Source organism: Psittacula echo (genome assembly GCF_963264785.1).
Source record: "Psittacula echo genome assembly, chromosome: 2".
Classification (NCBI taxonomy): Eukaryota; Metazoa; Chordata; class Aves; order Psittaciformes; family Psittacidae; genus Psittacula; species Psittacula echo.
Genome location: NC_137737.1, coordinates 37,455,957 through 37,479,449, shown reverse-complemented (window position 1 = coordinate 37,479,449; position 23,493 = coordinate 37,455,957). Strand labels below are relative to the sequence as shown.

General features: G+C 40.1%; 1 protein-coding gene across 1 annotated transcript in view; it reads left to right on the top strand.

Annotated features, from left to right (window-relative positions):
* ADAM22 (ADAM metallopeptidase domain 22) overlaps nt 1-23,493 on the top strand; it is a gene marked incomplete at both ends in the record, with an annotated part of 132,212 nt that overhangs the window by 53,112 nt on the left and 55,607 nt on the right. Inside the window, 2 exons of the mRNA XM_080611025.1 lie at nt 8,433-8,499; nt 23,203-23,285. Coding sequence (XP_080467151.1) covers nt 8,433-8,499; nt 23,203-23,285 — 150 coding nt within the window. The remainder of the gene's footprint in view (nt 1-8,432; nt 8,500-23,202; nt 23,286-23,493) is intronic.

The window sequence follows — 23,493 nt, the reverse complement described above, 5'->3', positions numbered from 1 at the left end:
TAAAAATATGCGCTCATTTAAATAGGATTCCTTCTGAAATTTCTTTAGGGAAAAAAAAAAAAAAAAAGAAGCAATTGCCTGAAGTTATACTGGTGTAAATTATTCATCTGGAAAAGCACAGTGAGGTTTTATTGACACTTGTGGTGCCATCAGTACTGTAAGGAAAACTAGATCAGAGTAAGTGGACTAACTTATTTTTGTCTGACAAGAGTATTGCCAGAGAAGTTGTGAATGCTTCATCCCCAGTGGTGTTCAAGGGCAGGTTGGATACAGCCTTGGGTGACATGATTTAGTGGGAGGTGTCCCTGCACATGGCAGGACGTTTGGAACTAGATGATCTTAAGGTCCTTTTCTATGATTCTAAAAACTGCCATTTATTCTTAGGCTTCTTAAAGTCTATAGTTTATCATTATGGCATCTTGAGTAGCAGTGTCTCCCCCTGGATACTGGGAAGAATCTCTGTGTGTAGGGGTCGAGCTTCCTTGTTAGAGCAGTAGATTAGATCTCCCTCTTTGGAAGAGAAGACTGTAATCATCTTCCCTCAATCAAGAGCAGGATGAATTAACTGCTGTATTGACTATGTGCCCTTTGTAGTGCTTGTACCGCAGAATGTTCTAAAATACATGATTTTTTTCTTTTTATGCAGTGTATATCACTGTATATTTTTTATCTACCCATTTTAATGTGCATATTAAGTTTATCAATGTGAGAAATATTAACAATAATTTGGTTATATTTGAGTGGCAATAAGAATAGAATCTGAAATTGTGCTTTCAGAGCTGCTTTGGGTTTGTTTTGCTCTTACTTTGTTGGGGTAGGAAGCTATATTCAGATTTCCGTAAAACATAGTGAAATGTGTGGTGATATGAGTCAGTAAATGATTAGTTTGCATCTCTGTAGCTGCAGAACTTAAATATAAGCTTAGTAGTTTCCAGGGGAAAAATACAAGCAATATCTGTTGATCATGATGTGCCACATTTTTCAGTAATTTCTCATAAAATTGCTGATGTGGTCATTTAGATAGAGTAGATCAGACTGAATTGCAAAGGTTGAAAAGGATGGACTAAAAAGTCTGTGGTGTAATAACTGTAGATGAAGAGTGGCACCACAAAATGCCTGCTGGCAGTGAGAGCTTCACTTGCACAGGGCACGTCCAGCATCAGGATATGGCCACACCATCCTGTGGGTTGAAACTACTTCTATTGCTTCACAGGTTTTCCTCGCAGCTTTCGTTGTGTCCTCTCTCCTTTTTTTGTATACTAGTGATAGGAGCCATGTGCATAATAGGAATTCAGCGAAACTAAGCAGGAATGTCTTCAGCCTACTTAAGCCTTTTCCCATCAAGAAATAAAGCTAATCCGGTAAATCAAACATATGCTGTTCCTAAGACAGAATGGTAAGAACTGATCTCTAATGCTAGAAGAGGGAGCCCTGCACAGGGCTGCAGAGTTGCTCTGCAGTTTTGTTTCTGCAGCAGGATGCAGGTCAGTTACTATCATGTCCTGAAGGCAAATTAGCTATTAAGGGATAAAGGGACTAAGCGCATTTTCAAGTCAGACAGCATTAGGGATCCAAGAGAGAAGTCCTGGAGAGGGAAAAATTGAGCAAATGTTGGTATTTGGAAGAAACTTGATCAGGGATTCAAATTGTGTATAGTTGACTGTTACTGAAATGTGAAATTAAGCTCCAGGGAAGGACTGAGATTGGGTACAACTCAGCACTTGTGTATATGGGAGGACTCAACCCATTTGTAAGTCCGTAATCTTTTTGGAGAAAGTTTTTGATAGTTGGTAGGACTAGAAACATTAAGAAATTGCTTTCTCCTTTCTCCCCTTCATATTAGTAGCAACAAGAACAGAAAAGCACAATAAGAATGTTTTAAAAAGGAGAGAAGCTTCAATTTGTGCAGACAAGAACCGACTGTTTTTCTCAGTTACTTTTTCCTTCCTCTAAGTAGGCACTGTAAAAATTGCTGCAGTATCTCAGAGAAGCTACCTAATTCTGATTGATTAGTCCGTTTAGCTAATTTAACATCTACAGTCATTAAATTAACTATCCATATAAAAAGAAATTCAGCGATTCTTTTGAGGGGAAGGAGGGGATGAAAGTTTTAGAGCTGTGGCTATTAAAGCAGATAGATTCATGGTGCGTGGAGATAGCTAATCCCCCCTGAAGTGCAAGTAAAGATCATGTATGAGGAGAGAGAAGGTGTTAGGGTCAGCATAATAATAAAGGAGAATTAAAATGTCCTAGCTAGTCAGATACAGAAATCTGCCGGCTTAGTGGCTTCTTTTTAGTTTATCTTGCTGTATTTTTTAGTTAGCTCATGGCTGATACTGAAAATGTTTTAAGACCAGAGTGTAATGTGAAGTAATACGAATTCTCCCTTGTACTGTTACTGACTGGCAGGTTGAATAACCCCTTCTATTCCCTCTCATCTAGTTTTTCCACTTTCATGGTCCTTGTTTTGTGATAATAATCAACTTGCCTTCTCTTCCCTGGTGTGCAAGATGAGCTGTTCTGAAAAATTACCTCCCCTAGTTACTCCTTCCGTATATATTATTTCTGTTAATGAAAGGAGTCTTTCAGCACTTTTCTCAAAGCAACATGCTGGTTGTTTCGCATCTTCTACAACAATCTCCTATACGAATATGATTTCCTCTCTTTTCTCTTCTCTTGAGCGGAATAACTTTCCCTTACATGCTTGAGTTATAATTCAGACCTTTCCATGTTACTTGGTAGAGGATGTACCCCACTGGGAAAAATCTTTCATTTCATCTTTATGTGCTTGGTACCTGAACAGTGCCAATTCCTTTTACTGCAGCTCTCTGAAGCGTGATACTGCAGGAAGCCCCCTTATTACAGCTTGCTCCTGCAATGTATGTTAGCATTAATTGTGCAGCTGATATGGCATCTTCCTCATATCAGTGTCTCAATCATTTCCCTGAACCATTCTGTCTTTTTCTCTTGAATGTCTCCATATGTCTGTTGACCATTTCCTGCTGGCATTCAACCCATCCAGGCTTTCTGCTGATTTCAGCTAAAGCTCTTGTCTTCCTTTTCAGTAATGCATCTCAGCTCAGATCTCTCATTTGATGTCCTTGTCTGGCATCATATTTGATCTGAAATTTCAGGTGTACATATTGGAGAGTTGTGGAGACAGAAATAGGGCTAAACAGACAGATGAAATTATAAAGAATTCCCTAAGTGTCCAAGAAGACCCAGCAACAGTCTCAGATATCCTGAAGCCAGACATTTTTCTCATTTATAACACTGATAGGCCAACAAAGATGCATTTTATTACTACGTTGATGAACTCCCTTTATTTCCACCTTTCTTAAGTTTGTAAGTCTTGCTTTGGCCTCTAAAGAGGCCCCTATAATTTCTGCTCTTTTTCTTCCATAACTTTTAGGCATTCCATCTTTTCTGTCTCTTAAATCTGGAGAGTTAATTTTTGTTCAGATGCTAGTGATGGGCATTTTCCTTTTCTTCTTGAAAATGAAAGTTTCTATTACATTTCCAGGGATAATTCCCAGTTTGTTATCTATTTCATACTCAAATGCAAACCTGTTCCCTTTTTAAAAATATTTAATGGTCTCTTTTTTTCTTCTTTCAAATTGAAGTGCTTTATAATCTCCTTTTTTTTTTTCTTTCCCTTTCTTTAAGCACTTGCCTTGCCCTGTCCTCTTTTCTCTTGACACCTTATTTCTCTCCCCATTTGCTTCCTGGAGCAGCCTGTTTCTGCTGGGGAGCCCATCTGTTGCCAAAGCTCATCTGTTTTCCTTGGTTCCCAATCCCAGCTTTGGTTTGGTAAATCTCATATGCAAATGCTAAAATTAATTCAAGCTAGAGTTTAAGTGCGTATACATGCATGATCTTGGATAAGGAGCTAATTTTCTTAGTTGGGCTCTCTTCTGTAAGAAAATTCCCACAGCCGCCTCCTCTTGTGTTCTACTGTTGTGACTATTTGGGAGAGTTGGAAAAGCAGAAAGGAGCTTGCTCATTTTATTCTTCTGGCCCTTATGCTATTGGGTCTGTATAGGATGGACTCATGTGGTTATGACTTAACATAATGCTCCAAAACCCAATGCTGCTGTAAACAAAACCACTACTTAATTTGTATATATTTTTAAAATAACAGACCTCTGAGAAGAGAATTGCTATTATTAGCATAGCTGTTTTTTCCTTGTAAAAGCCACAGATCACATGTGCATCTTCCCTGTGAAATGTTTTATTTTTAGGCCTTAACATATGCAGGTTTTTGTCATGCCTTTTCAAAGAATTAGTATCAGTGCCTCCATGAATGTTTCTGCAAATCTCATTCTGCAGTGTTGTCTTTTATAGTGTAGATGTTTTTTCACTGTTATTTTCTACATCCCTTGTGTTTCTAAGATATTTTTCATGGGGTTTTTTTTGGTTTAGTTTTTTTTTCACATGCAGATTTTCTTTATAATTAATACCAAAACTGCTATTTAAACTGTCAGAGATGGCTTTTAGGATAGATTGGCAGGCAAGCTAAATTATTTCTGTTTCATCTCTACCATAGGTAAAGGTTGGATGATTTACGTTGAAGTGTATATCATTTTAATGCTGTTTGCTCAGTGTCTTATGTTGCTTAAATAATTTTCATCGTGTTTCACTAAATCTTTTTTGGTTTAAAGTAATAACTTTTATTAAAATTGCACAGTTATGTGCTTCACTGTTACTGAAGACAAAACATTACTTATGAAGTGATTTCAGGAGAGAAGCATATCTTTTGGTGTAAGTTTCCAGGACTGTGTGTAATTGTTAGTTTGTAGTTTAGTTTATAATAGCACTGATTGCATTATTGGATCTGCAAGACTGCTGTGTTTTTTATGATATTTTCTGTGCAGTGAGTCATAATAATAATAAAGCATAATATGACATAATTTGTAGGTTTTTCTGCTGATAAAGTATTCCCAGATGTATCCTGCCTGCCATGCTACTTAGGGTAGGCTTTAAAAAATGTATTTAAATTCGTTTGTAAGCTCTGGACTTGATTCCCAAAAGCTGTGCAGGCTGATGACCCTATGATGTTTCCCTTCCAGCCAGGCTTAATTTGGGAATGGAGGCACCTGCCCTGTCCTGTCGCAGTGGCCCAAGGCAGATGCTGAGGTAGAAGAAGAGCAGAACAAGAATGTATGAGGCTTCCCCAGAGTCCTTTTCCAGGACTCCAAAACTTTGAGTCAGGTATGATAACTGAGGGTTCATTTGGCAGCCCTCAGTTACATCCATTAACTTGTCCATTCCCAGCTTGAACCAGTACAGATCTTCAGCATCTGTTCTTTCCTGTGGCAAGACATTCCACACTGTAACCAGAAGCTGTGCCAGAAAAAGTCTCTTTCTATTTGTTACCTCCTAGTTCTTTCATTGTACAAAGCAGAGAATGATCAATCTTTTTGTCTTCTCATGCCAGGCCCAATTTCCAGATCTCTGAGAACACTATGTAGGATCTTCCAGAACATAAAAACCTAAAACATAAAAACAGTGGTATCTTTTAAAAAATTACAATAGCAACAATCTTGTCAGGCCCATGTAAGAAGACCCTGTTCTTCTCCTTGTCACCTCTTCAAATACAACTGTAAATTCGCTCTAAGTAATTCTGTTTGATCTCTGTCTTTTGTACTCTATACTTACTTTTTATAATCACTTGCATCTTCCTTTGCACAAAACCCTTTGTGGCCATCAGACAAGGAGTCTACCAGAAATAGTCAAGAGTAAAAGTAGAACCCTAAGCTACAGAGGTGGCTTTAGTAAATCTATGGAAGCATAGACTTTTGCTGGGAAGAAAGTGTAGTGAATGCTGAGAAACCATATATCTAACTTCAGCAAGCTAAACTAAATACATTTTAAGAGACTATCTGTCTAAATTTATGAATCTGGAAAAGGCATACAAACCTTAGAAGTCTTCGAGCTTCCCCCAGGTGGATGAGTGTCCTAAATATTTAATACTAACTTCTAAGAGGAGTTAATTGTAATCAGTAAGTCAAACAACAGCATCTCTTTTAGGTGCTGCTCAATAACAGGTCTCTTGCAGGCTGCTATGCAGAGCATCATTTGGCAGCTGCTCAGGTAATTTCCTTCGCTTGCATCAGCTCTGGAGCTTATCATACCTCTTCACAAGGGACTTCAGTTACCTAATGCAGCAAAAACATGGGTTTGTTGAACCCTTCCAAATGTACTTTGATGAGTGCCAGTGCTGACACGAAAAGCATTTTGATGAGTGTTAGTTCTAACACTGAGAGTATTTTGATGAGTGTTTGTGCTGACACAGGTAGGTTTGACACTTCCTGCTGAGGGTGCACTGAGACTTGCTTTCATCAACAACCAGTTGTGAATTCACTGTGGCTGAGGGGACCCCACCTCTACAGACAGGTTTCCCATGAATGCTCCTATTCAGAAATTTATTAGCATCCCTCTTTTTGTTGCCTCTGTCACTTACACTCAGGTACAAAGTTTTTCTTTCAACATGCATTGACTCATTGATTGTCCTTGTACATTCGGTGTTCTGCCAGTGTCTATTATAGCCTAATTAGCTACTTTACATCTTGGTGTATAAATTGTGGTGCATTCAGATCCCCTTACATTTCAATTTTTTGCTAGATTTCAGGAGCTTTCCATACCTGGTTACAGAGTCTCTCTGTGCTTCCAGGTAATTGAATTTTCTGAGCAAAGCTGTCCAGTATCTGTCCGCAGTATTTGAAAAGAGGTCTCATTTGGACAATGGTATTAATCTTACCTCAGTTTGACTGGAAATACATCTTCTTTGATGTTCTGGGATGACAGCTGTGTTTTTCAGGAAGGCACCCTATTGATCTGGCAAATCATTTTGCCAGAAACAAGTGCAGTCATGTCTTTCTTCTTCTTAAATTAGGTCCTCCAAAACAACATAATAGAAATTCCCTCCAGCCCTTAAGTGCATATGTTTGCTCTTTGTACAATTGAATTTGATCCTTTTTCTAATATCCAGTCATGAAGACCATCCAGTTCTTTCGTGTGGGAATTTTTTCAGTCTTTGTCTTTATTCCCCATGCTTTCCAACTTGGCATTATCAGCACATTTTATTAGAGCACTCCTGGTTTTTGTGCCTGGGTTATTAATGCAAATGCCAAACTGGCAGTTTGTAGGGCCAATATGGAAGGACCCACGCTACCAACCTTGTCCTGCACTAGGCTGTCACCAGTGTCTGAGCAAAACAGTCCATGGCCCTGCTGCCTGTTTAGCCAGGGCAAAGCTCCAAAGCTGAGCAGCTGCTGCCCTGAGTCTGCTCTGTGTCCCTGCCCTCCCACAGCAGGTCAGCTTGCTTCTAGCCTGGGTGTTTGAAGGAGAAACGTTCATGTTTGCCTCTTCTGCTGAGAAGGTTTTGTGCTCGCTGCCTCTTGTCCCATCTGTCAACATGACTGTTGTCATGTTTACTTTACCAGTTCTTCATCTTTTCCAGTTTGTTGCCTTTTGGGTCAGACAATATCAAATCTTTATTTGGATGTATAAAAATAACCAGTAAAATTTTGAAATCTTTGATAATGTTTAGTGAAATTTCTGATGTAGATGATGTGCTTACCTAGACAACAACTTGGGCGTGAGAGGATTTGACTGGTTTAGCACTGAAGTGTCTTAGTAAATATTATGTGCATTTAACTTACATAAATTTGCCTCAGGTCTGATTGTTTCTTCTCTTCAGTGTTTGTTCCAAAGCCTTGTGTACTTTTGAGACTGGGTTTGCTGTCGCCCAGAGCATTTTCCTCTGCTGAAGCCGCAGTGCTGCCAGGGGAAGCGGGTGTAAGGGATGGCTGCTGGTGGAGGCTTGCCCTGGCTGCCCAAGAACAGCATGGCACCTGCCACCTGCCTACACTGGGTGGAACTGGCTGTGAGCTTATGGTGTGGTGCAGCTCCTGTGGCTGGTGGCTCTGTCTGTCCAGTTAGTGTGATACTGATCTCACCATATTGCTACTACAAGGTCATTTCATAACTGTGCCGTTGTGTCCTTAGAAGTCTGCCGGAGGCAGCTGCCGTTTTACCTCAGATACAGCCTACTGCAGGAGTGACTTCAACTGTTTTCTCATCTTTATGCTGTTTTCTTTCTTTAAAATTCACCTAACTTATGTACTGCTTTTACCTACAAATAGAAAAGTCTTCTGACTTAAAATTGTTATCGCTGGCTGGTTTTGAACCTTCTGTGAAAGAGCCCCCCTCAGTTTTTCTTGTCCCGCCTTCTGGTATTAAAACTGAATGTATCCCACGGACTGTGTGACTCCATTGGAGGTGGTTGTTTCAGTGATTTTTATGAACATTTTAGGAAAAGTATCCTGCAGGTTTTGCCCTTTTCAAATGTAGATGTTTAATCAGTGCTTGCTGAGAGGGAGTGCAAGAAGACATGCGCAAGGCTTATGGTTCTTTTTTTCTTCTTGCAGTGACCTGCTGTCTTCTGAATATCTTGAGAGGCATATCGAGCAAGGTGGGAAGACAGTGGAAGTGAAAGTAAGAATTTCCTGTTTTATGCTTGGATTTTTAAATTTGATTTGCTTTTGATGCTAATGCAAACTTGCCAGTTTTCTTGTAAGGAGAACTGTCTGAGTTTTCAGGTCATTTGTTTCACTCTTCTGAGGCAAACGAGTTTCATGTCTTCTAACTTTTCAGTTTTTTCCATAAGAAAAAAACCCACTTTATTGGCAAATTCAGCACATTAATGTTTATATCAAAATGCTATCCATGAAAAGTGTATGCATGGTAGTCCTTTTCACTGGTAAACATAATTTACTTTTGATGCCTGTTAAAGAAAACCTTTATGGTTTGGTAGCTAGTATTTCCTCATTGTACTAAACCCCAAGTTTGTTGTTTTTAATGAGCTTCTTTGTAAGTTTGAAACCAGTAAAATTTATTGTATCAGATTTCCAAATACCTAGTCACCATCTTAAATTCTGGATTTCTTTTTCTGTGTATTTGTTGGTGTGATGGCTACAAGATCCTGTTACAGTTGTCTTCTGTGAAATGGCCTACTGCCTTTGCAGAAGTGTTTTAACTTACATGCAACATGGGAGAATTTCCCTGAGGACCCTTTGTTTGTTGTTTGTTAGGATAATATTTTGAAGATGTCAGGTATAAAATCACTGTATAAAAAACCAATCACAGGTATAAAAACTGTAGGCTACCTAAAAGGTGCATAAATGCAGTGTATGCTATGTGTAATGGAAACTCTTTAAATTTGGCTATCAATCAGGTCAGATTTTGTTAGAAGTTTACATTTTATTAAAAAACCTTTCAAAGTCTTTTACTAAATCTGAGATAACCTAAATATCCTGAAACAAATGTATTAATATCTACAGTGTGAAAGTGGAAATCCTTTAGCCACTGAGTATCTGGGGCTACCTGCTTCCTTTGGATTATCCCTTTCTAGCATTTGCAAACTTGAAATCTGCTTTCTTTCTACTCTCTGATAATAGTCTGCACACATTATCAGACTGAGGCAAACACACACCATGTTCCATTAAGTTGTAAAGACTAATTTCTCAGTCAGTTGTACTCTGCAGTCAAGAAGTCTTGACTCAGATTCAGAATATGAGTCAAAGCAGAAATAAAGATAATAGCTGATATTAATAAGACCAAAACAATCCATTTGTCTGTGTCAAGGTACGTATGAAAGTTAGCTAAGTTAATCTGAGTCCCATCACTGACTTGGAACAAATCAGTTTCTGATGTGTAAGCCTTAATCAAGCAAGGAAATGTTTGAAATCCGTGGCTCATGTCATGTAAGTACTGTTTAATTGCAGGGGGAAGGAAAGAGTGGCTTGGACCTTTTAGAGGAAGGGTCATAAAATGTTTTCTGGGTAAACATTCTCAGTCTTCAGGGTTCCAGAGATTATTTCCCCTTCAGTTCGCTGTGGTATACCTTCAGGGATGGCTGTCACTGCCTTGCTTAATACTCCCAAGTATGCTTTCAGTAGAAAACCGTCATTGCTGCATTGACCTTGATGCTTGAGATGAACTGAACTGGGAGTGAAAGGGTCACAAGGTTGCACTGCAAAGAAGGGGCATTGCTGCTGGGTGGTGTGTTTCCCTCTCCATGCTCCCCTGCAGCTTGCGCACCCATGGGCAGGGGATCGGGAATAGCCAGGGTGTGCAGGGGTGCTTTTCTGCCACCTCCTCACTCACTGCTCCAGGAGTTCGACAGGCAGCAGATCTACGGAAGTGTGCCAGGAAGGGGGATGTGTATTTCTTGCTTGTTTTACTGCATCCAAGTGTCTGGGATTGGAGGAGAGGGAAGTAGCTGATGTGACAAAATGTCTGGAAGAGGCTGTTTGCTACAAGCATTGTCAGAAAAGTTCATATATCAAAAGGTTTTTGGAAGAGTGCAGGCTGCTGAGTATGTTTTGATGCCAGGCACTGAGTGAGGTTAATTTCAGTGCCAGCAGATGTTTAAAAATAAATCTGCTTCCCTCTGTCCAGCCAGTATTTTTCAGAGCACCTGTAAGTGCCCTGGAGAGCCCTGTTCGTCCATTGAATAATTTCTGAGAAGCCCAGCAGTATCTGTTTTGTATTTGAGAAGCTGAACTCTGGTTTATATCAAACATTTCAAAAATCCTACTGCCAATACAAGAATTTTTCGTTATGGTGATTTAGTACCTTCAATTTCTGTTAAAATTGTTTACCATAACTGGTAACACCACCTTTAAATTGGTACTTACAATACACGTAATTATTGTACTAGATTTTAGGGACTGTGCACATTGCTTAGATACTTACTTAAAAATAGCTAGTAAAAGGGTGCAACTTATAAATAAATCAGAAAATATGCACTCTGCTATGCAGCATATTCTTAAGCAGAAGCAGGAGAAGAGGTATTTCAGAAAGGAGCCAGGTTTCTATCAGTTGCTTTGATGCGCTGCTCTTCACCCACCTCTCTGCAATTTGTCTTTGGCTGTAGGCTGAAACAGAGGCGGCCTGGCAACATCTCTCTTGCTGCCTTGGTGGGAGAAACAGTGACTGAAAGAAAATGTCCATCTGCCATCCACTGCCAGCTGCCGGCTTTGAGCAGGCGTGTTCATACAGCAAAAGGGCCTCCTCTGTTCTTGGTCCTCTTAGCAATAAGAGGAGACGTGTTTCTTTAAAATACATATATATTTCCGTCTTGTATTTCTTGGTGCAGAAATACTGCATAAACATGCAAATCATCAGTGCTGCTGTTGTGCCATCAGCAATATGGAAGAAGGCAGGAGCTTTGAATCGCCGTGGGAAGGCAGCTGCCTGTGTGTGTACTCAGCAGTTTGGGAATGTTATAGGCATGAATGTGTCCGGGAAGTAAGATACCTGCCTTGGCTTGTATGCAATGTGTTGATAACTACTTTCGCCACTCCTCCTCCTCCTCTCCATCCCCCCCCATAAAACTTCCCGTGCTGTAAAATACATATGGATCTTCTGCCATTACTTAGGATGCTTCAGACAGGAGATGGGGGAAGGGAAAGGGAGAAATGTTCAGATCATTAAAAATGCAACTTTGAAGGAGCAAAGGGTTTTTTATGGGGAGGAGAGTCCTCAGTTGTAACACACCCTTCTATTATAAAAGAAAGTTGAATTATGTTTGATTGCTGCATAGTTTGTTAATACATCGGACTGTTGGGAAGGTGGAATGTTACACACGTTTTTGCAAGACGCCGGCATTTAGCAGCTGCAGAAGAGAGGCTTTTCTGTGAGATGTCCTTGTTGATTTGGCACAGTTAGGCAGCACCTAAGACATTCTTATTAAACCAGCTTGAATGTGCAATGCTTAAGAAAAACAAAAGGAGGTAGATCGTAGAATCATAGAATGGTTTGGGTTGGAAAGGACCTTAAGATCATCTAGTTCCAACCCCCCTGCCATGGGGGATTTTTGAATTACTTGGGTGTCTCCCACCTCCTTTACTTTAGATGTAACTGCTAGGGAAGCAGCAGTATTGGCCTGAATTCCCTCTGGTAGCAAAGAGAATAATCAATTAATAAGAAAGAGAAAACCCCTTCATTCATTGCCTTTTCCTGATTGTGTCAGTCTAGATCATCCTATGCTCACAGCACATAAATACTCGACTTGTATATACTTAATGTTGCCGCAGTATATCTGTGTCCTTTTATCTATCTCTCTTTTTTTTGTGGTTATCATTCTGTCACTGATGCTGTCAGTAAGAGACAAAAGGCAAAACCCAGCTATGGTGCTGAGTAATTCACATTGCTGGATTTTTCTCCCGCAGAAGGAATAACTGATGTCTATTCAGTGACAATGTCTCATATACAATGTTTCAGTTTTCCTCTTTAGAGAGTGTAGAAATAAATGTTTCTGCCTGTATTCCTCAAAAACATTGGACAAGTCTATGAGTTCTTAGAAAATTACTTTCTGAAAAAAATAAGCAGTGAAAGTAGTTCAGATCCCAGAGAACTTGAACAGGTAGAGCTGTGGTAGATAAATGCCATGAATTTTTGATGGCATGTTTAAATATAACTAGAAGGAACTATATTTCATTGACAGACCTAAAATTCTTCAGTGTGGTGATATAAACACAGTATGTGTATTATGGGTACAAAATAGCCATGTTATTTTATGCTTACAGTGTAAAGAATATTGCTTTTTGCTTCTATTTCACAGCATGCTTATGATCATGATAGCATCAAACAACGTAAATGAAATAATATTAAATGCTGAGTACTGTTTTCCTCCATTGTGGTGTTGACGGAGAAGCTTTTGCTGAACTTATCTTGTGGGTTGAGATTGCCTTGTGGCTTTGCATCCATGCGATGTTCAGCCGCTGCCTGTGCAGCAGTGGACATGAGCAATACAGTGCCCAGTGCCTTTCGTCAAACCACCTGTGGCCGTCCTCTTGAGCTGGGATGCCCCATCGTGGCCTTGTGCTCTGCAGTGGCTCTAGCAGAGGTGCCATCATTGCAGTTTGGGGAATGAGTATTGTGGGGCAAATGCATTTTAATGCTGCACAGCAAAGCAGAGCCTTTAGTTTACAGAAATAGTCATTATTTCCTTATACATGATGGTTAGTTGGTAGCATTCACAAAATGCCTATTGCTGTAGCTTACGGGTATTCTAATGCCTGTGTGCAAGAGGGGAAAATTATTGTTCTTCATTGCCTTGCTGTGACTAAAGTCTCAGCTTACGTATGCCATGTATTTGAAAGGCTCTTTAAATGTCCTTTTTCATGAAAATAATATTGAAGCAGCCTCAACATGATGGGTATTGCTTTATCTGTTAACTCCCTCTTTCAAATCTGATCTGCTCAGGGAGTCTGCCTGTGACTGAGGGCAACGTCTCTGTATTGCACATCTTAGTGCCTGTGTTTGATAAGACCTTATCCTCAGTAGTATCCCAACATTTGACTCTATCGCCACAGGTATGAACTGATCATGACTACAGTATTAGCTGTGCAGCCAGAATAAACACTGAGCCAATGAGGAGGTCATTTTAATCATTGATTGGTATGTTTCCAGTCTTACAGCGAGGTGCTTCTACCAGTATCTTCCAGTTTTAAGGTCTCCAATGTCTGAGCTCCATAGAAGGATCTCTTAATTTTCCTTTAGCATTTGTTAACTCACTGTTTTATAATCAAAGAGGAAGATATTTCAGCTTGCCAGAAAAGCCCGTATGCTAAACAGGCTTTCCTGGGAGGGGTTACATTTTCTTCCTGAAAACTGGAGCGCTAGTTTGGCTGGTGGGAGGGAATGGGAGGGGAGCACAGGGTTTCTCTGCCCTGGGGAGGCTGGAGCCTGGGGCTGGTGGGGGAGCTGTGTGTGCATGTACCAAGAGCTTGCACAACCTGGTGATGAACCCCTGGGGAAGGAAAGAAAATGAAAAGGAACAAATCATAAATAATGCAGGAATTATGTATTCCTGTTTCTGGCAGGGCATTTTCATCTGTGTCCAGAGACTAGAGAAGTTGTTAGTACCAGAAAAATCGCTCTCTTGCTTGTTTGAGAGAAGATTTTTGAAGAAGGGTTCCCATAATGTCGTCAGAGCTCCTCTTTCCTGTTCCCTCAACAGAGCCCTGCTTGCCTCATGGCAAATTATTAATAAATCTAGGCCGTAATCTACTTTTTAGTAATAGCAGTGAACTATCTGAAGAAGAGCTGACAGGGAATCTGTGAGGCTGACACAGTTTAGCAGGGAATTCCTGCAAGGTTGATCTTCAGACTGCTCTCATCAAATATTTTCATTAATGATTTAGGTTAAAAAAAAAAAAAGTATATTAATAAAATTTGCTAGCAGTGCAAACCTGGGAAGCATTACAGTGTACGGAAGGATCAGGTGGAGAAGTAGCTATCTTTGACCAATGGCGTAAATAAAAAATGGGATGAAATCGGATATAACAAGTGACTTCTTTCACTTAGTGACTAATTATAGGCATTTTGCTGTATGGTGGGAGTTCATAAATTCAAAGTCCAACAAGAAGATGATAAGAGTATAGTAGAGGAGCAGGGAATGACTCTACAGCATATACCTGATAGAAACTGTGGTCCCAGAGTATACTGGTCAAATTACTTTCCATAGATTTTAGCTAGAATTAGTGTTGCTGTATGTGTCTTGAAGAAGAGATGAAAAAAATTTAAGATTTCTGTGTGTTTTCAGTTACTCTGGACATCTTTTATTTCAGCAATGTTATGCTGCTGCATTGAATTGATAGGCATTGAGAAATATCTCACTTTCCTGTTTTAGCTTTGATTTAGTTATGAAGGCAATCCCTTTGGGGTTTAGTAAAATATAGCGTCCTCTATGGGGTACCAGGGCAAGATAATCAGCCATCATATATAATGCATTTGCCTGACCCAGTGGTCCTACAAGCTGGCATTTCTAATGTACATTTGCATTAACTTTTTTTTTATTTGTTTTTTATGTTCCTGCTGTTGCTAGCTTACTTTTTACATACATCCTGCTTCTGAGAAGCAGGAAATTGAAAGTGGCAGTTTTCAGTATCACGAGTCTTTCCCAGGCCATGTTTTTTAATATACTACCCTAGAATCACTCTCAGATTGTGACTCATATAGGATCTTACAGGTTTAATTATCTTGTCTCCCTTTTCTTTGTGACATAAAAAAAAGAAATCCAGTGGTTTTAGCTGGTTGTAGAGAGGAGAAAAATTGTCCGAAAGTGGAAACCATCAAGGGCTTAAAACCTACATCTCATTGTGGATGTGAGCCCCAGTAATGAAGTCCTGGTTCTGCTGAAGGGAGAAGTCAGGTGCCTTTGTGGCCATCATGAGTTACTTTTTGAGTACTCCCTGCTGTGGTTTTCACATGCCCCAGAGGGAAGACAGCAGTCCAGTGCTTGAAATTGCAGAAAAGTCATATCTGACTTTGTGCACCTCATGAGTTATTTCTCATGAGCTACCGCATACAGCATATATAGGCAGAGAGTGGCATCAACGAAGTGTTCTGTAAACTCAGACCCTTCAAGGACAAAGTATGGCTAAGAGAAATTAACTACTGCTATAACATTAAAGAACATTAAATGACTTTGTAGATGTTCTTATTAAAAACTGAAAGTATATTTTGGGATTTAACATAATCCCTTTGGTGGGGAAATTAAGCTAAGCAAACTGAAGCTGCTGAACCTCTGAAAGAGTGCTTCCATGCACAACTTAGCTAGACGTCTCTACTGACTTGGTCTTGACTTCTGTAAACAGCTTTGCCTAGACACATCTGTTGTTCCCTATGGATTCTGAACTGGCACTGTGTTATATACAGTAGGTTAATGTTTCTGATACAGTCTCAAGCTCTGTGAATTCTCACTTAAACAGAAGTTTCTGTCATTCAGAGATAATGAGCCAATGAGGAAATCTAATTAGTATATTTCTGCATTTTACGAAGAACTTTGTCTTCTTCTGACTGATTGGTATCCCTGTAGGTGTGTTCCAACATCTCATCTTCTGTGTTGTGTTTATAGTAATCTTGTACATCATGTGCTTATAACTTGGCTTCAGACTCAGGGTAGGCTGATGAACTGATGTGACAGATTAGTATAGGTAGATTGTAATGAATTTTCATATAGTCCCTTAAAATGTTTGCTCCCTTTTCCCTACATACAGGCATGCAGGAATGGGACAAAATGACTGTCATTAGAATGACTTGTCTGCCATGACTCAGAGATTCTAGGCATTTCTACAAGAGCCGAATTAAAGACAACACAGTAGGCAGGAGTGGTAACCAGCCCTATTCTCCTCTGCTTCATCTTTATCTGGCAGCTGATAATTAAAATAATTTTCCCTAACACTAAGGTAAGGCAAGTCAAGAGGCTGTTTCCCAAGCAGATGCCAAGGCAGCTCCTAGACCAGATGGCGTTGTGCTAGCGTGAGCTCTCTGTCCACACCCTGCAGCTACATTCGTAGAGCATCTTCTCTCATAACTACATGGCAGTAAACACAAGCCTGGTTTGGCCTCCGAACCAGGAAGCTGGGCTGATAGCACTGCCATCTGCTGAAAGCACCTACCATGAGTCACCAATGGCTGTTGGAACGAGCCGCCTATGTGCAGGATCCTGTCACATAAACGTGTGTCTATGTTTTTTAAGTGTTGCAAACAGCCTTCAAACATGGGCATTTTGTGGAGAAGCCTTAGAAGCTGTGATGCTTTATCCTAATTTTGGAATCCGTATTTGTGATTTCAGAATCTGAAATAGTGTTATAACCTAATGTCTCTACAGCACGTTGGCTCCAGGTTGTATGAATAAGTATGATAGCTGTCCTTCTACAACAGGAGGGAACCATTCACATATTCAAAACAGTTGGCTGTCAGGAGTCTACAGTACACCGTAGCCAAGTCCAGCGACCTACTCTGCAAAGAGGTGATGCGAGGATCCTTGAAGTTGTTATGAGCTGTGTAAGGGCTGAGCCCAGGGTTCTGCTGCAGGACAGCGTGGTCCTGCTGGCTGCGCCCCTGCCTTTGCTGAAGCCCATGTCGATTAAAAGAGATTTTCTCTTGATTCAGGTATAAAGCTCAAAGTGCCATTTCGACTTTTCTACTTACAAGTAGAAACCCATCCATTTTCTCAGCTGTTTTCTGCTGTACATGTCAGCAAGAGGGTGTGCATTTTCTTCTCCTTTGCTCTTTCTCATGCAGCCTTAGTTATCCTTGAGTCAAAACTTGTGCAAGCATCAATAATTTGTAACTAGATCTAAGTGATTACTCAGGAAACAGTTTTCAAACTAGTGACCCCACAATGGGTAGCTCTTTAAAAAGCTAATCATTATATGGCACTTCACAGAATGGTGGTGTGGTGATTAGCTGGCCTTTTGGGAGCTTTCTGCTGCAAAGAAAGAGGGAGCTGTGTTATTAGGATCTGAACTAGACCAGCAATCTCCTTTCCTCTGGATTAATGAGTGTTAAAATAGGAATATGTAGCTGCTGGAAGAAGGAAGTTATTAATTTTAGGGTCAGTGCCTGAGTGTATCATGAGTTTTAACGGCCAGCACCTCTCCTAACTGCAGAAAATTGCTTACTTGAAGATCTGATGTCGGGTGTTATTTGAAAGCAGATGATCGTGCATCCTTAATTTTTTTCCCCTGGGAAGGTCACAGTGTCTCTGAGGTGAATAACAAACACTGTCAGTGTATGGTCAGCAGTTTCTTCACTGAGACTGCAGAGAAAAGTGAGCCACTGCTGTCACTGACTCTCATGGCTGCTCTTTTGTTTTACTTATTTCCCCCTTCATTGTGAATATCAGCTAATGTGGGTTTTGTCTCTTTTTGTGTTTACTCAGCAACTGGTGCTCCTCTGGGGAGGGACAAACTATCCTAAAAGATAGAAATGGGGACAGATTTTACTTGCATTGCTAAATCTCTGCCTTCGCATTTTTTAGTATCTTTGTCACACTATCTATTCAGACATGCTGCAGGAAAACCTGGACTGACATGGGCAAAAGGGGTTGCTTGCTCATTGATGGGGAGCTGTAGCAGATCACAGGGCAAGATACCCCTCATTCAGGATTTTGCTATAATTATCCAATTTAAGCATAAGTTGAAGGTTAAGTCATAAACTGACCATTATCATAATGATTCATGTCTTCTAATTGACCCTTCTAATTGATTTTTATATTTTTTGGTAGGTTGTTAGTACATTTTTAGCTCCCTGAATCAATAGATTTCTGATTAAACATCTGTGTATTCTGCATTGCTCTTGGAAGTCACCGTAAAGGTGAGAGGTTTTATGGAGGAAGCAGAACTTACTGAACTGAGGAAACATCAACCATGTGTTATGTGCATTGGTAGAAAATTTGCCTGGCATTGTGCTCACCACAGTGTGAACAGTGGCTGTGTGTCTTGTGGAGGCATAAATGTTGAACTTCTCTCTGCTTTAGCATTTGATTGCCTTTGCATATGGGGTGAGTGTGTGGTGCGTGTGCTGCAGGCCTGTGTCATAGACATTGTCACAGGCTGACCTTGTCTCATAGGAGATGATCTTCAGCCTAATTTGCTTCCAGGCTCTACACTGGCCAGGTTCAGTTTTAGAACAGAAAGGGGTAAATGTGCTGGTAATGGCTGGCATATGTTGGAAGAGCAGTCTTGGTTTCTCTTCATCTTAACACTAAACCATTCTCTGGTAGCTGACAAAAGCCAGTGTGGAAGTTTGATTTGCTGAGGTGGGCAATTACTGCCTGTTTTTGAGAGTAGAGAGGGGCTCTAATAGCTACAGTAAGCAAATAGCTCTTCACAAACCACCCTTGATGATCTTGACTGAACTGTTGTTGGTAATGGTGCTAATTTCAGCTCTTGCAGGAAGTCTTAATTTTCATATGCTACCAAAATATTTTTAAGAAAAAGTGAAGATTTTTTTTTCAGCTTCTGTCTCACTGCTACAGATAGCAATAGAAAAGAGAATCAATAGCAGTCCTTCAGTGAGTGTTTCTGAGAGTAGAGTAAAAGAAGATAGATGTGATGATTATGTTTATTCTGGTGGTCTTAGATCTCCCATATACTGTGAGTCTTCCTGTAGTATGATGTATTTTATTACAGCACCTGCTATTTAGGAGCTTTATTAGATGTCAAAACCAAGAGGATTTCAGCCTCAGCACTACAGGGAGGCAGTGACATTAAATTTCTCATCCAAAATTACATGTACTCTAAAGAAAATGTTGACCATTTGTCCTGACCCTGTACAGAACCAGTCCCATACTTTGTAGCTTTAAGTGCTTCGCTTTTCACAGGTTTTGTGAACTGTTGAAAATGAGTTTCCCAAAAGTACAAGATAAAATTTTCACCCTCTCCACCATGTGCCACTTGTTACTGGCATGTTTTATTCACTTTGAGACACTGTTTAAGAATGCTGAGCAATCACTCTTCCTAGAGCCATCCAGTGTTGGTGCCATCTGGTTTCACTGCATCGCCTCTTACTTCCTTGCTGAGGTTAGAACAGTCCTCAGAACTCTGTTTAGGAGTATTCTGAGAGCAGGATTTCTTACACTGAAGAGTTCTATTCAGAAACAACCCAACATGCCACTTTTCAGGTACCATCAAGTACTTGAAAAAAAGCTATTTTCATTCAAACACCTTAAATTTTATTAATTGATTTGAGGTGGCTTACATTATGTTGACAGGAACTTAAGTCTGTGTGTACAAAATACCCCTGGATGTTAGCATATAGAAATAAACATTCTGTAGTGATAAGAATAGGTCCCCGAGACAGAGAAGATCAGAGTTCTATTTTTGTCTCCACCAAAATTACCATTAACTTCAGTAGATCAAAGAGTTCAATTGACTTGATTAACTGGAATTGAATTTGTGTCTCTGTGTTTTTCCTAGGCCAGAATTTAGCTGCCTAGGCTAGAATTTAGATCTGTATTTCTGTGGATTTCTTTTCTAGATCTGTATGCATAAAAATTTGTTCATGGATTTATTATTATGGAATAAATTAATTTGGAGGTACTATCATGGGGGATTTATTTGATTCTTATTAAGAAGATCAAAACACACTTTTTGAGCCACACACTTGGATTCTTAGTATGAAAAAATGTTCCTCCTGGTTACAAAGACATGTTTTAGCAAACTAATGGAGCCTGAGATTCTATTTCTGATACATATTGCTACATTTTATGAGAACAAACCAATTTGTCTATTTACTCCAAATTCCTTCCACAGATAGAACTCTGTACAACTCCCTACTGATAGCCTTTTCAATATTATTCCCATATTCATGTGCTTACTCCAGTTCTATCTTTTACAGGAATACTACTGCAAGAGTTTCATTTATAGAGTATTTTATTATTCAAGAGGTTTTAGCTTATCAATATAGCTTGAATGTTAGATTTGTTATTAGCTTACTAGAGTCTCTCTCTGTTATATTGCATATTTTGCAGGAAGACCTGAAGGCCTTAAGCAGTACTGTGATCCTATAGTGGGTGACATGCTACAGACTGAAAGAAAGAAAATCTCAAATGAAGAGAGCTTAAATTAACTATGATCTAGGAAGTAAGTAGGTGTAAAAAAGGAGAATAAAAGAGTGAAAATGAGCCAGGGTTTCAGATAAAACAAAGTAAGACGTAGCCTGTCTAAAATCCCATGTAACTGAGAATGTTGGTGGCAAAAATGCATATGAGTGCAAAGCAGAAATTCAAACCATCTTCTTTTCACTTGTGCTCCATCTGTGTCCCAATAGCTCGACGCTCCTGAGAAGTGCTGGTCCAAGGATGATAGATCATATGTCTTCTGCCAGGCACCTCGTTGTAGCCTGGTATGGAGGATCAGCCCTGGAGCTTCTCTTGGATGTGAACCAGATAAACATCAGTGCAGCCTGTTGAACATTACCTGCCTGGCACTGGTAGTGTTTTCCTGCAAACATCTCATTAGAGAGGTGCCCTGGTGGGTGGCCTGATGGTCACTCTGCAAGTCGGTTTAGTGAAGGGATCCTGTTTCTGTACCAGATACACAGAAAAAGAGATGTGGAGGTGAATAGGCAGTGGAGGTGGCTGCTGTCAGTGGTATGTGGAAATGATGAAATAGTGAAACTGAAAGAAATTGAAGGGAAAAAAAGAAGTGTAATGCTTTTAACAGAAGATACGCCACTGGGATTCTCCTTGCAGAGTGAAGTAACAAGCCTGCCAAATAGTGTCAGACTCAGAGTCTGTTGGATGAGGTGTTGCATTTCTCTGTAGTGCTGCATTTGCTGGTCATATGCTGCATTGCGTGCTTTGGGTCCAACAGCAGCACAGCATGTATGAATGCTCCAGAGAAAATTTTGAGGAGGAACATATGATTTCCAGTGACCAGGTTGAGATATCTCTTCCCCTGTGAGCAGCCGTGCTCTGACAAACAGGCTCCCATGCTCTTAAGGAGAGCATCTCAGAACAGAGGCAGCTATACTTCGTAGTTGCTTTCAAAAAATAGTTTGCATGCCTTGTAGAAAACAGACCAGGAAAAAGCACAAAGCTACCAACATATTCTGTGTGTTTTCTTGCCTTTTGCCTGATCCTGATTTTTTTTTTTTTTTTTCCATATGTGAAAAGGAAAATCCAAGAGCTTTTAATGTCAGATATCTAAAATCACTGTGCTATGCATCATGTATGTGACTGCCGGCTACTGGAAAAGCAGTAATTGCAATACCTTTCTCTCCCTGCAGTAAATGGACATAAATACCACACTGTGCCCTTGTGGCCAAGAAGGCCAATGGCATCCTGGGGTGTATTAGAAGGGGGGTGGTCAGTAGGTCGAGAGAGGTCCTCCTTCCCCTCTACTCTGCCCTGGTGAGACCGCATCTGGAATATTGTGTCCAGTTCTGGGCCTCTCAGTTCAAGAAGGACAGGGACCTGCTGGAGAGAGTCCAGTGCAGGGCGACAAAGATGATTAAGGGAGTGGAGCATCTCTCTTATGAGGAAAGGCTGAGGGAGCTGGGTCTCTATAGTTTGGAGAAGAGGAGACTGCGGGGGGACCTTATTAGTGTATATAAATATATAAAGGGGGAGTGTCATGAGGATGGAGCCAGGCTCTTCTCAGTGGCAAACAATGATAAGACAAGGGGTAATGGGTATAAACTGGAACACAAGAGGTTCCACTTAAACTTGAAAAGAAACTTCTTCTCAGTGAGGGTGACGGAACACTGGAACAGGCTGCCCAGGGGGGTTGTGGAGTCTCCTTCTCTGGAGACATTCAAAACCCACCTGGACACATTCCTGTGTAATCTTATCTAGGTGTTCCTGCTCTGGCAGGGGGATTGGACTAGATGATCTTTTGAGGTCCCTTCCAATCTCTAACATACTGTGTGATACTGTGAAATATTCACATGTCTAGGCACGCTAGGCTCAATAGATTATTTGTACGTTTAATGGTAGGAAATAGAAATTGTCAAGTGTTGCTATTATAAAAATAAAGGACTGTCAATCTTCTTATAGTCTTTTAACCAACAGTAGTGCAGTAATATGGCATGAGTGAATTTGGAAAGACTCTAATAGGTAAGTTCCTCTGCAGTCTAGAGTGGCAGTGAGAATTTAAGGCATGTTTGAGTTGTTTTTCTAATTTTGCATAGAAATATTGACATTGTGCAATACTGAATACATTGGTGCATGTGCAGTAGGAGTTACTTTGCTATCTGTGTGGCTTCTGTGAAACTAAGGGGGAGATTTTTTAAGTAAGGTCTGCTGGATTTTATTTGAGAGGTGTGTATTTTATTTGCAGAAGAGAAGAGGCAAATATTAATTTTAATTGTATTCCTTTACTGTTCGGTTATACTTAAGTTCCCATTAGTTTTGGAGCACTAGTGAGCACTTCAGATTTGTTCTCCTTTTTAATCAAGTATTATTGTTTGAGAAGCGTACCTTTCTCCTCAGGAGTAGGAAATTGCCTTACCCTCAGAGCAAAGTTCATCTTGTCTGACGTAGCCGGGTGCAGACCAGTTATTGAGCCTAAGCCCCCTAATTCTCACTCTTTTCCTATTCATTGAAGAAAGATGACACTTCTGGAGTCATTTGTCTCTGAAACCAGTATCAGGATTCCAGGGATTTCACACTAACCGTATCTTAATTTGGTGTAGAGAGTCAAAATAATTATGTTTATCTAGGTACCGAACCATGGCTAAAGGGAGATGGGATAAACACCCTTGTGAGTCAGTCAGTTCTAGGTGCCATGCCAGTGGGTTGGCAGTGTATTTATGAAAAAAACGCAGTGTTTGACAGGATGAAGTGTGGTACTGTGCGATGTCCTGTGGATTTACAGTCTCAATTTCCAATTTCAGGGAGGAGAACATTGCTATTATCAGGGAGAAATTCGAGGAAATCCTGTATCATTTGTTGCCTTGTCAACATGCCATGGATTACAGTAAGTCTGCTGTTTTGTTTTTATTGGCCTTGGCTTATTAGCCTTTTAAGCAAAATAAAGCTGTTTATAATAAAATAAGTACTGTTTTCTTTCCTACTAGTTTGTCACCAATATTAAGTACTCTCCAATCTTTAGAAAACTGGGTTTAGTTTGAAACTTGCAAAAGGCTTTTTACCCTGCTTTCAGGATTCACTGACAAAGCACACGA